Source organism: Barbus barbus, assembly GCF_936440315.1.
Source record: "Barbus barbus genome assembly, chromosome: 2".
In the NCBI taxonomy this organism is placed as follows: Eukaryota; Metazoa; Chordata; class Actinopteri; order Cypriniformes; family Cyprinidae; genus Barbus; species Barbus barbus.
Window position 1 is genome coordinate 45,235,338 of NC_136730.1, and position 13,014 is coordinate 45,248,351.

Sequence of the window (13,014 nt, forward strand, 5' to 3'; positions counted from 1 at the left end):
CCCTTTTAAACTTGAAAAATGGTTACTGTGGAATTCTGAAGACTGTAAAACATGTCCTGTCAAGCTTTATTTCTTTCGCTGCCACCCTACAATCTGTTTTCATTTACTTCCCCTGCATAGTAGAACGTCTTAAACGATCTTTTCCATACAATAAAAGTGAATGGGGACTATATATATATATATGTATAGATGCTTATTTCTGCCATGAAGTAAAATATTAAATAATATATACAAATATTTTAAAAAATTGACTTTTTATCGAAAAATTCCCCTTTTTTTCTCCCTGAATTCTGAAACATGCAGCTCTGAGGAAAAGATCAAAATCGCAGTGTTTAATTTTAATATAATTGTTCAACTCAAAATTTCAAGTTAGTAACTTGCAATTGTGAAAAGAAAAAAAAAGTCAGCATTGTGAGATAAAAAGTTGGAATTTTTTCAAATATGTTTATTGTGTAGCAGAAATAAACTTAGATACAAATCTGCGTATTTTAACATGGTGCATTGCATTCGGTCAGTAGACAAGAATCAATAGCATTTAGTATCAATGACGTCAAACCTGGCATCTTGCGCTTAATCATGTTTAAATGCATGTCTATTTGAAATATATTTGAGTTTATTAATTTTACTGTATTTTGGTCTTTCTGACACCTCACTATTGTTTAACATCAGAGGACTAGAAATTCCTGAGTTTGACAGTCTCTCATTCCTCTTTCATTGTATGCAAAAGCTGTCCTTTTTCAGTCCAATAAATACTAAAACAGATTTAAGGATGAGTAAATGACAGAATGTCACAAACGATCCCTTCGAAAAGCAGATTGTACATTATTCTATTTATTGTAGTTTTTCTGTTGTTGTTGTTGTTGATGTATTGATGTTTCTCGATTGTGTACAAATGTCATCTTGTGAATTTTGCGGTGTGACATTGTGACTGTGGTGATGTTCCCTGTCTAGTGTCTCTCCGGACACACGGCCAAACGCTCATCAGACACACCGTGATCGCTTTTGAATAGATTCGTTTCTCTATTAGTTTAATGATTATAGTCGGTTAGTTTAGTTTGTTTGCATCCTCGGTCCTGACTGAATTCTCTGTGATACCTGACTCTAGATCAGCTCTCTATAGGCTTACGTTAGTTTTACCAACCAAGCGAAGAGTCATAACGTCCCCAGACCAGCAACCAAGGGCTTCAGATGTGCTCACGTCATTCACGGTGGTGTTCATCGCACACTTGATCAGATGTGGTACTGTCGATCACGTATTGTGTGCATGTCTGTACGGTTCGTCAGTGATCGGTAGATTCGTCTCTGTGCTTGAGATCAGTTTACCAGGTGTATTTTTAAAACACAGCGCCTCCACTGGAGAACATCGGGAAAGCCATATTATCATCGCTCGTCCTTTTCCATGTTTCTTCTTTTGGAACAATAGAGGCGTATTCGGATGAATGTCCTGTTGCCGCAGGAAATGACGCGGTGCTCGATGGAATACGGTTTCTTTTCTTTGTGTTTTATTTCTCTAGTTTAATGCCACTTCTTTTCCTCTATGCAGATATTATTGGGCACTGTGCTTAAGCGTCTCCTTTAGACACATTTGCGACGTCGTTAATAACCACTACAGTACATGCAAGTCTTACGATGTGTTCGGCCAAATGAAACCGTGCAATGCTGAAGCCATAGATCCGTGATAATGTCAGTTGATTGTCAAATTGGTGTCACGGTATTAAAACATATCAGCCTTGATAATGCTGCAAAAGCTTCGTAATGCTGAAGATCTGTCACTATTGGCATAACAGAAACATGACTTGTATCCTGCTTTTAGTTAATGTGTCCAAAACAAGTACCACTGAATCTAACTAAAACTGACCACAGAAATAAATCCTGTTCAAACCTGTCCACTTCAGAATATACATACAAAATGCATAACGAAAATTAAGCTTATTTTTTTGATCCATTACAGTTTATGATATTGTAAAACACACAATGTCTGGATTTCTATTATTATAATACAGTTTGTTATTTGCTTTATAATAATGACAATGGGCTTATTTGTCATAAACATTATGCCGTAATGCAAAAACCTAAAAATAGGCTTAATTTTCTTTTTCATTTTGCGTTCTTAAGTTCTGACTGATGCTTTGTTCTTAAGTTGTACATACAAATGTGTTGTGGATTATAAACGTGTTTTATTATTGATTAATTTATTTAATGCAAGTGCATCTTGTTTTGGTGTACTGAAGTGTGTTTACTAACCGGACGAGCGGGAGGGTGTTTATTCATCAGTGTGTAAATGTTAGTGTGATGCTCAGATCAGGTCTGTTCTGGTGGGTTTATCGTAGGACTCTGGGCTCAAGATCCTTTAATCTTCTGTCTGGATAACTTTACAGCATAATTTACATGTCTTTTCATCATATCTTAATTTTTGCATTTTATTGTAGTGTTGTTCTAAATGCTTGTTCTCCTTCTTAGTAATGCTTCTCGGCATAATATGAGCGTTTTGAGCGTGTTGTAGTAGCCATGCCTTTGTCATGTTGTGAAATGTCCGTATGAGAGCCCACTGGCTGTAAATGCAAGAGAACCTTTAAGGATACATTTAAGTTTCCCGGCTGAGAAATGAAGAATCATGAAGAATCATCCTCGTGGGTTGATGTGGTGTGATGCTGTTACTGATTGTGAAACGAGGGATTTCGACGATGATGACATATGGTGTAGTTTAAGAGAGTGGATTGTAGGGCTTTAGTGAATACTTTGATCACAGGAATTATGAAAGTAAACATGGTAAAATAACTTCTGCACGGTGAATCTCATGAAGAAATTTGAAGGCCATTTAAACCCCAAAAATGTTAAGTATTATTTTGTATGAAGAACAGGACCTTGATATGTTACATTCCCAGCTAATAAGGACCATTCTCTGAATGACGTTTAACGTTCTGAAGATTCTTTCAAAGATTAACAAACATTCTTCTAGTTAAAGGGATAGTTCAACCAAAAATGAAAATCCTGTCATCATTCACTCGTCCTCAGTTTGTTCCACACCTGTATGAGTTTCTCTCTCCTCCTGAACACAAAAGAAGATATTCTGAAGAATCCAAGCAATTGACAGCAGCCATTGACTTTCACAGTATCAAAAAATACAAGGGAAGTCAATGGCTGCAGTCAACCGTTTAGTCATTTTTGGGTGAACTATCCCTTTAATCTTCTCAAAACCTGTCTTGACTTATTTTCTAAATTACAATGAATAATAATAATTATTTCTTCTTTTTTTTTTTTTTACCCCAGACATATTTCCTGACTGTTTTCATGAGATTCACCCACACATGCTTCATCCAGTGGTGTTGGTTTAAATGTAGAGGTATTTTAACTGTATCTTGACTTCACCTTCCTAAAACACTGAGGTGGAGATGTAGAGACCTTGTGGAGGTTGTCTGAGCTGAAGAACTGATGATAAATATGTTAGACAAGCTGATGTTACTGTAGAAACTGAAAGGTGTAAAGACAGAATAGATAGACATATCATATATGGATAATACAATGTAAATTTGTAGCAAGAAAAACATTAAAGACTAAAATATAAAGCAGATGTGAAATGATTGAGCGCAGTAAGAGCTGTTAGAGCTAATGTTTACACTGAGGACTAAAGCATGCTCTCGTGCCATGACAAAGTGCCAACTTGATTTGTGTTTGTTGAGAAGCTTAAAACAGAGACGTTAATATGAAGACTTGTTCATGGCTCTGGTGATGAGAAGCCCTGAGGTTGTGTGGTGTTTGGGCTGCAGATGCAGTGCTGTGGGAACTCAAGTGGATTGCCGTGCTGTGATGAAGTCGGGTAGAATAGCTGCTTGGAAATGAACATAGATATTGAACTTTGGTTGGTCTTAGACTCTCGCTGAAGGACTTCTTTGTTTTGGGATGTTTTGGTCATTGCATATTTATTTATTGATGTGATGCTCTGTTTTATTTTCTTTTTCTAAGTCGCTTCATAAGACACTTTAGCTTGAAAGCGCTTTGCAGGTCGCTGATGTTCTCTCTGATTGGACTGATGTCTGAGTCTCGTTTTCTCTTCTGATATTAAACGGTAAACCTCCATGAGCAGATTGCTGTTAGCATTTCTTCAGTAATTATTCTTTCTTTTGTCTTATGTTGCAGCAACACAGTGATGGACACTCAGTATGGAAATCTGTTTGTGAAATATACCTACAGATGTGGCTTCTCTCTCGGAGTAAATTAGGCTAAAATGAAATGATGCCGTTTTGTCATTGTGCTTAAATGAATATATAATTATTATATTCTATATTAAAATATATTTGCTAACCTACAGATCTGTGTGAGCCAGTTCTTTGCCTCGCTCTCAGATAAAGTTCACAATGAAATATGATATAAAATGCACAACAACACGAATGCATACATTTAGATTTTATGCAAGTAATATATTTCTCTATAAGTTAAATGAAAAACAAGAGATTTTAAATGTTTTCTCTATAAATATATATTTTTTTAATTGTATTTTTAATTATTATTATTAAATATTTTGTATGCATGTTGTGAAGTGTAAAACTAATGTATGCGTTCCACATTTTAATTGGGTTACACTTTATTTCGATAGTCCACTTTAGATATTATACTCACTATAGGTAACTTTGTAACTACATGTCTACTAACTCTCAGAGCAGACTGGTTTAGTGTTAGTAGAATAAGTTGACATATACTTGCAAAGTTTCTCATAGTCAGTATGTTGTATGTTGTGGACTCATCATAATAAAGTGTTAGAAGATATTAAGCAGACAGTCTACTAATACTCTAATGACTGCTAGTTGACATGTAGTTGCAAAGATACTTACTGTTAGTAGAATGTCTAAAGTGGACTCGAAATAACGTTTCTTCAGTCTTCAGTCATAATGCAATGAAACATACTAAATTGTGCTGAAGTCTGTTTTGGCCAAGCGGTCCTACCAAGCTCACACTCTTTACTCTTAGCCTATAATTCAATAAATCACTATGCAGCAGGTATTAGCTATATCATTAAACTGTATTTTGTGGGTTTTAGTGAAAATGGCGTAGGACAGACATCACTTTTGACCACTAATGTCTGTGTGGAGAAGCTCTGTGGTTCAGCTGCAGGCTGTCAGAGATTCTGGTTTCATACTGCCCTCATGTGGACAGAAAATAGATGGCCTTATGGAGAATTTCCATGAACCTTTGCACATTTGAAGACTGAAATCAGACAGCAGTGCTGGTTAAACAGGTTGGACTGGTTGAGTTTTCATTTTGCTTTCAGTTTGTGCTGCATAGTAAAATCTAGTTTCCACTGACGAAGACACTTAAGAATCAAGCATCATCCATAGTATGAGCCAATAAAGTGAGTATTTCATGAATATTTTGAGTTTTACAGTGTTTTGTGTCTGGAGTTGTGTCTCTCCATGTCTTGAAATATTATTTACAGCTTTGCGTCACACCAGTCTGAAGAATTTGACAAACCCAGCCGAATCCTCTTGATGAAAAGATGGCAAAACCGGCAGGTGTGTGTACAATAACATCAACATGAAACCGGAGATGAGAAATCACTGTTTACTTTCATAGTGCATGGTCTGCAGTCCTGTAAACGATTGATCGGCACACATGATTCACCACAAACTCACATTCACATTCAAATCTGACTCCAGTTTTAATCAAATCAACTCTTATATATGTTTATTTCTCACTGAATATGAGATTTCATGCTCTTTAATGTTTCTCTAGGATATTGTGTGTTTGATGAGCATTTTTTATGTGTCTAAGATATTGAGTGAATTACTGATAAACACAACTCAATATTACAGCAGTAGGTCACATCTGATGGCATCTATTCATATAAAGCAGCACATATATTTACCTTTTAGGCCTTTTAGCATTGCTAGCATCATTCTCCGCTGTGTAAACTGTTTAGTCCTTTTTACAACAAACTTCATGAGCCTTTGGATGTCATTTGGTTGTTAAGATTTAAGGAACACTAGCATTGAAACTGTGAGTGGATCACACAGAGAATGAATGAATGAATGAATGAACTGCCATATTTACTGTTTACATTCTGTTTAAATTATGTGAAGATATCAAAAGCTGTGAAGAAATGGAACAACTTTTGACAACTTATGCAGAACAAATACAGAAGCTGTGTCATCTTTACAACACAGATCCAAAAAGGTAGCAGTCAGTGTTTTATATACAGTATGTACCTGATTTTCACTGTTATTAGCTAATCTTCCTTCTGAACCAAATATTGACCAAAACCATGAGATTTGATTTTGCTCTTTCACATATCAAGTGTCAAAGGCCAAAAGATAAGGACTGCGGCAAAACTAATCCAAAAGCACTCTGAGGAAACTGAAGATCAGTCATTCGATGTCTCATCTATACCCGCTACTTTGGAATCAGGAATAGAAATGATCAAGAGAATAATACAGCGACAGGAACATGATTCTGATCTTGTCCAGCCTTGTCAATCCACGAGTAAGCCTATTATCTAAATAATGTCTATAAAAAAGGCACACAAGTGGAAAGTTTGTACTAATTTGATGGACAGTGGCAGCTACTGTGAATGTGGAATATGAATGAATAGATGACTATCTGGGTGTTTCAGGTATGCCAAGAGATCTGAGTGATACCGAAAGAGCTGGTGAGGACTTTTGGAGAAAACAATCCACTTTGAAACTGCCTTCTCTCTCTCTCTCACACACACACACAATATAGTTGTTCTATCATTTTTTCTTCTTCTCTCACAGATGTGATTCAGCATGGTCAAAAGATGATGGACCACATGAAAGAACTCTCAAAACACGACAGAGAAACACATGAAGCCCTTTTACTAATGTTTAATAACTTCAGAAGAACTTTCCATAAAATGGGCATTAATACAGGTATGGTTTCATTCAAAATTGAAAAAGCAAATCATACAAGCTGTCCTAGCCTAGGGAAGCTACATGGAAAAACCACTTCCCCCAATTATTCAAATAGAGAATTTCATATTTGGTGTTATGGTAGCAGTTTATCAATGGCTGATTTTTTTTTTTTTTTTGATTTTATCCTCTCAAGCATCACAAAGACAATGTCAAACTTGTGCCGGTGTCAAAGTAAGTCAAGAGCAATTTAGCTTTTTCATTTCATTCAACCTGCTTCTAGAGCCACATTTCTGATACATTTGCTAGTGCTTTATTGAAATGGTTTGGGTACAATCTAAGTGTAAATACATTGTTTATTTATTCATTTATTTATGAAAACTAATATTTATCCAGTTGTAATTGCTAAAATGCAGCTGTTCTTGAACTCTAGCATATCATTTCAGGATTCAGATGTATGGGACCTGATTGAACCTGAGATCTTAGAGGATGCACAGATGAAGTACAGGTACTATATCTGTACATCTCTGCATCTTTTATTTATTGTGCATTTTCATATTTTACAACAACTGTAATCCTAAATGAATCTCTGTCCACCAGACTGATTCTTAAAGCCGGCTCTTACGAATGCAGCAGGACTGGTCTTCGTATTAAATGCTCTCGTAAAGTTGAGCTTGAGTATCACATTCGTGACTGGGAATGTGTAAGTGATTTTCTAGAAATGAATCCTTATACACCGTGTGGCCCCTTGATGGATATTGTTGTCATCTCCGGAAAACTGAGGGAAGTCTATCTACCCCACTTTCTGTGTTTAGGTAATTCTTCCCAGATTTTGTTCTCATTTTAATGGGGTCATGCATTCATTGTTTTTACAGTTTTTATTGTGTTTCACACAACCTGTCACAAATTAGAAATTAAAGGCCGTTTTCTACCTTGCTTACATCTTGGCATATGAAGTAAGTACTACATGTAGAAATCTTTTGAAAATGTTCTGATTAACTAATCTTGAAAAATGTTTTAGCATTATGTTTAGATCTAGGCTGATTGTTGCCTAATGTCGTTTGCACAAATCATCTAACTGCAACTGGATTTGAGCACACAATGTAAATCAGGGATTATTTCAGGAGTGTAGACAGTGTGCTGTGTGATTGACAGCTCAGGCGATTATAAAGGGAGCTTTTCACAAGCTTTCTATATATAATTTGAACAAAATATAAGTAACAAATGATTTCCATTCTACAAAGAGTAAACAAAGCAAGCAAACAAAAGCAAAACAACACTGATATGTCTATACAGGCAGTTTTATGCTGATGTATTCATCTCTATTACATATTAAAAACTTGGAAGTTTTGAGTTCGGAAACTTACAGTGAGTTTATATAGTGGCATACCATGGAAAGTTAAGGTAACATTTTAATTCATGACCCCTTTAAAATAAAAATATTATCAGTACTATTCTTGTTTCTTTTGCATCTGCTCATCATCAGCTTATTTAATACGCTGCAGGTGGATCTCCCATTAAAGATGCAGTGAGGGTTCTTCATGTTGAAGACAGTGCAAATTCATTTGAGAAATGTACGTTAACTAGATTCCACGCCAAACTTCTGAATCACTCCTTCTCCCTGAGAGGTGTTCTCTTGAAGATTGGCTTCCCTGTGAGATATCACTGTGAAACATTTATCTATGAAACTCAGAAATCACACCTGACACTTAATGTGTACCTGATTCCAAGTGATAAAAAAATGATAGAGGTAAGTGATATTGAAATGATCTCAAGTGTCTGTGCTTTATGGAAGGAGGGAGAAATGTGTGACATTTATTTTTCTGTAGGCTGTTGAAAACAATGAGAAAACAAGCAGGACAAGACTCCTCTCAAAGCCCGGTCCCGTGTCCTCACTTCAGACGAAGTCTTGGTATTCACTGAGGACGCTGGATGAAAATAAGGAATCTGAGATCAATTCTGAAGTTCAACCCAAAGTAGTTACAAATATTTTAAAATATTACAAAAAAGGCTTATTTCCCTTAACATTGTTTCTCAAACTGCAGTAAACTATTTTCAGGTGGTCTAGTCAATTGCTGTGTCTCATTTTAAGGTTCCACCTCTGAAGGTCACATTAGTTAGCTGCATTTGTTATTAAGGCTTCCTATTTTCAGAAGAAAAAAAATGCACAAATGCAACGTACAACCTCAAAATGACACACACCAATTGACCTGACCATGTGAGTATACTCAGTGTACTACAGTATTGAAATCTGTTCAAGCTTTAAACCTGTAAATCTAAGTCCAAACCCCAGCACTCTCACCCTCCACAAACCATTGTAACCCTTTCCTATCTCTCCATTAGAAGCTAGAACTCAAGTACAAGCCCGTAAAACCAGACTTCTTTGAAGTATTCATCGCTACTCCAAAGGATTTTCACCTTCAGCTGATGCCTCAACATCACGGTGAAGGGGTATGGGATGCCAAAATACGTGAAGGTAATATTATTCAGAAATTTGATATGAGCTTCATTGTTATGCGGCAAGAACCATATGTGCCAAGTAGTAGGTTCTCACACCTATGTTCTGCTATTGAAATAATTCAGATATGTGTGTTTCTTTCAGCTGATTACAGCCAGAGAGGTTCTTCAGTGGGTATGTGCAGTGCTTCATTATGCATTGAAATAAAACTGTGTGTGTGTGTGTTTCTTTTTAATTTAGAGTTAGTTTGGCTGTGTGCTTGAGTATATTGTACTTTATTTGGTAAAAACATTTGAGAAAGCTGTTATGAGATTAACTTGGGCTTCTATAGTGTTACACTATTCACTGCTATACTATACTGTGTTCTATTCCCCAAGCTCCAGCAGTAAGTCTATAGGGTTAGTTCACACACACAAATAATAATTTAATGTTCTATCTTAATTTTTGTCCATTAAAACTCCTTGTAACCAAAATGTTAAAGCTTCAAAAAGCACACACTGTAGGTCATTCTTCTGCTGACGTGCCAAACAAGCAGCAGAAGGGGCTACTAATAGGTTTGATAGGGTTTTTCAAAGCTATAATGAATCAGCTCCATAGCAGATTCCAAGTGATCGAGGATTTAGGACATTCCAGTTTAACCCATTAAAAGGTTGAAGAGATATATTTATGTGATATAGGCATATATATAGAACTTTCTGTTTTCTTAATTATGTACATCTACAAGCCTGGATGAATGTATATATATATATATACTGTATATATTTGAACATATTTTCAATAAATATTTTTTTTTTTTACTGAAATGTATCTTTTAGATACATTTTGCACTGTAGAGGCTGACACAGCACAGAAACAAGAAGGATGCAAAAATGATAATGGTAAATATAATTTCTGAAAATAGATCTGGCTGTTTCTATACATGTTCTTCACAAAGTACTGTTCAGAGGCTTTTAATGAAGATGAGGCAACATTTTGTTCATCCAGGTGCTGAGTTTGTGGAGAAGCACTGGACAGAGTTGATTGAAAGGGTCTCACTGGTGGAGCCCATTGCAGACGACATGAAACGTCTGATTGGTGATGAAAAATATGGAATCATCTTGAAGTCAGGAACAAAACACGACAAAATGAGAACACTTCTGGACTTTCTCACAACACCTAAACTGAACGAGAAACTTTACCAAAGTCTTTTAAAACATGAGCCCTCCGTTGTTGAATATTTGGAGCATTCTGGGTAGATCCTCTTCCATGTGTCAGCATAATTAATTAATTATGGTTTATTATTATTTCACAGCAGAAATGTCATTAGTAATATAATAAGGTCTGGTGTGTAGTGAAATGTGCATTGTCTATTACACACTTTGTGGACTATACCGTTCTGACTGGTTTACATACAGAGCTCTGAATGTCTGAATATTTTCACACTGAATGTCATTAAAGGGTTACTCAAAATGTTAAATTAGCCTGTGTTTCACTCACCCTTGAAGCATCCTAGGTGTATGTGACTTTCTTCTTTCAGACGAATCCAATCGGAGTTATATTAAAAATAATCCTGGCCTCTCCAAACCTTACAATGGGGGTGAGCGGGTGCTTTTTGCCAACAGTTCAGAAGTCATGAAATAAAGTGCACGCATCCGTAAATAAAACGCCCCTCACACGCCTCCCGGGGGGTGAATAAATGCCTCCTTTAGAGAATCGATGCGTTTTTGTTAGATAAATATCCATATTTCAAAAAAGACTGTTCTCTTGTCACTTTAACAGACTGATAAGCTCTTCTTGCACTATATATAAATATATACACTCTATACATATACACATATATCTGCACAGTTCTGTTTTATTTAACTGGTTTGCTCTCTATCTGTCATGTGGCTTATGCCACTTTATCTATCTCTTTCTGTATTTTTCTACAATGTCCTCATTTGTATAGTTGTATGTACATATGTTTAAACTGTATCTGAACGTGTTTAATGTTAACTGTATGCACCAAGGGTCTGAGAGTAACACAATTTCAATTCTCTGTATGTATGTGCCGTACATGTGGAAGAATTGACAATAAAGCAGACTTGACTTGATAAAACCAACTCCAGATAAACCGCTTAAAATCAATGACAGTTATACCCTGAAGACATTTTGTGACTCCAAAATCAAACCTTTGGTACTTGCAAAAGATTGTCTGCACAATTTTAATTTTTTTGGGCTAGAAAATAATCCAGACTTACATGCGGTCTCTTACTAAAATATTTCACTTCTCTCCAGAGTTTAACACTGACACCCTGCAAGACCAACTTCTTTGATTTATACTTCTTTTATTTATTCAAGATGCAGAGGAACTCTATATAATGACAAAATATGGGATGTTAATATAGTATCAGGTAAACAACCCTCAAGAACTTGCAAAACTCCCTGCAGATCAGATATTTATCTTTTATATTTATTTATTTTCTGTCCATTCTTTCAGATGAATTCAACATAAACAGTTCAGTCTGTAAGTGGCAGTACACTTTCATGATCATACAGAGCCGCACATGCTATAAACACGAATGCACATATACATGCTATACATTCAAGCAAATCGTTTACTGTTGTGCTGCAGTTTGAATAATATTTAATACAGTTAAATAATAGTTATTTTTTGGCCTCATTTCAGCTGACTTCAAGTACGTCACAGGGATCAGTAAATGTTCTGTAATGTTCAATATTATTATTATTATTTATACAATATATTATTATCGTGTATTTAGCCACCAATGCACTCTATGCAATTTACATTTTACTTCAACTTAAATACACCATCTGCTATCTTGTTTAAAACATTGCACTCTGGTCTGAGATTGTGGGGCATTCTGGGATTGCTTTCCTGATGAAGGATAAATTAAATGCTTTCCTATAATTTGGGTACAACTGCTGTATTTCTGAGTAATATATGCCTACATATACATTTTGATATGCAGTTTATGAATGTGCAGCCTAATGTAATTCCAGAAGCCAGGATATTAATTTTAATTATTATTATTAATATATATATTTTTATCTTTACTCAGGTCAGCCGTCTGCAGACACCGACACAGCACAGAAATAAGAAAGATGCAAAAATGGTAAAAATAAATATAATTTATGGAAATTGTTTCTATGCAGATTCTTAATAAAGTTCAGTTCAGTGCCTTTTCATAAAGATGAAAAATAAAATAAAAAATAAAAAAAATATTTAAAAAAAATCATCCAGGTGCTGAGTTTGTGGAGAGGCACAGGACAGAGTTGATCAGAAGGGTCTCACTGCTGGAGCCCATTGCAGATGACATGAAACCTCTGATTGGTGATGAAAAATATGGAAAATTTAAAACACCACATACACAAATGAGAAAGCTTCTAAGCTTCTGTCCTTCCTGACAACACATTAACTAAAAGAGACACTTTATCAAAGTCTTCTAAAACATGAGCACTCCGTTGTTGAAGATTTGGAGGATTCTGAGTAGATGCTCTTCCATGCATCAGAAGAGTGAATTCATATATATATATATATATATATATATATATATATATATATATATATACGTATATATATATATATAATTTTTTTTTTTTTGTGCAATGATGCATCTGACTGTAAGAGAGGACGTTTTCCCATCCATCCATCCATCCATCCATCCATCCATCCATCCATCCATCCATCCATCCATCCATCCACCCATCCATCCA

At 35.5% G+C, this 13,014-nt stretch overlaps 1 protein-coding gene across 2 annotated transcripts; it reads left to right on the forward strand.

Moving 5' to 3' along the window:
- The first annotated feature begins 5,217 nt into the window (after window positions 1-5,217).
- Window positions 5,218-10,771, forward strand: LOC306883166 (NACHT, LRR and PYD domains-containing protein 1 homolog). Of its 2 annotated transcripts, XM_079438287.1 has the most exons (15): window positions 5,259-5,347; window positions 5,432-5,507; window positions 6,075-6,168; window positions 6,290-6,474; window positions 6,605-6,640; window positions 6,747-6,881; window positions 7,057-7,094; window positions 7,307-7,368; window positions 7,461-7,675; window positions 8,366-8,610; window positions 8,690-8,836; window positions 9,204-9,336; window positions 9,463-9,492; window positions 10,134-10,196; window positions 10,303-10,771. In XM_079438287.1, exons 2-15 carry the CDS (start codon window positions 5,492-5,494, stop codon window positions 10,551-10,553), a joined length of 1,650 nt encoding a protein of 549 aa, XP_079294413.1. In that variant the 5' UTR covers window positions 5,259-5,347; window positions 5,432-5,491; the 3' UTR covers window positions 10,554-10,771. The 2 variants fall into 2 exon arrangements, with proteins under 2 accessions (XP_079294414.1, XP_079294413.1); XM_079438288.1 differs by having other exon boundaries at window positions 5,218-5,507.
- The last annotated feature ends 2,243 nt before the right edge of the window (window positions 10,772-13,014 follow it).

What these genes read in the sequence shown, in the direction of transcription:
- LOC306883166 (XM_079438288.1), top strand. An exon ending in ACCCCACTTTCTGTGTTTAG is followed by an intron (nt 7,676 to 8,365) that starts GTAATTCTTCCC and finishes AATACGCTGCAG; the next exon opens with GTGGATCTCCCATTAAAGAT. An exon ending in GTGATAAAAAAATGATAGAG is followed by an intron (nt 8,611 to 8,689) that starts GTAAGTGATATT and finishes ATTTTTCTGTAG; the next exon opens with GCTGTTGAAAACAATGAGAA.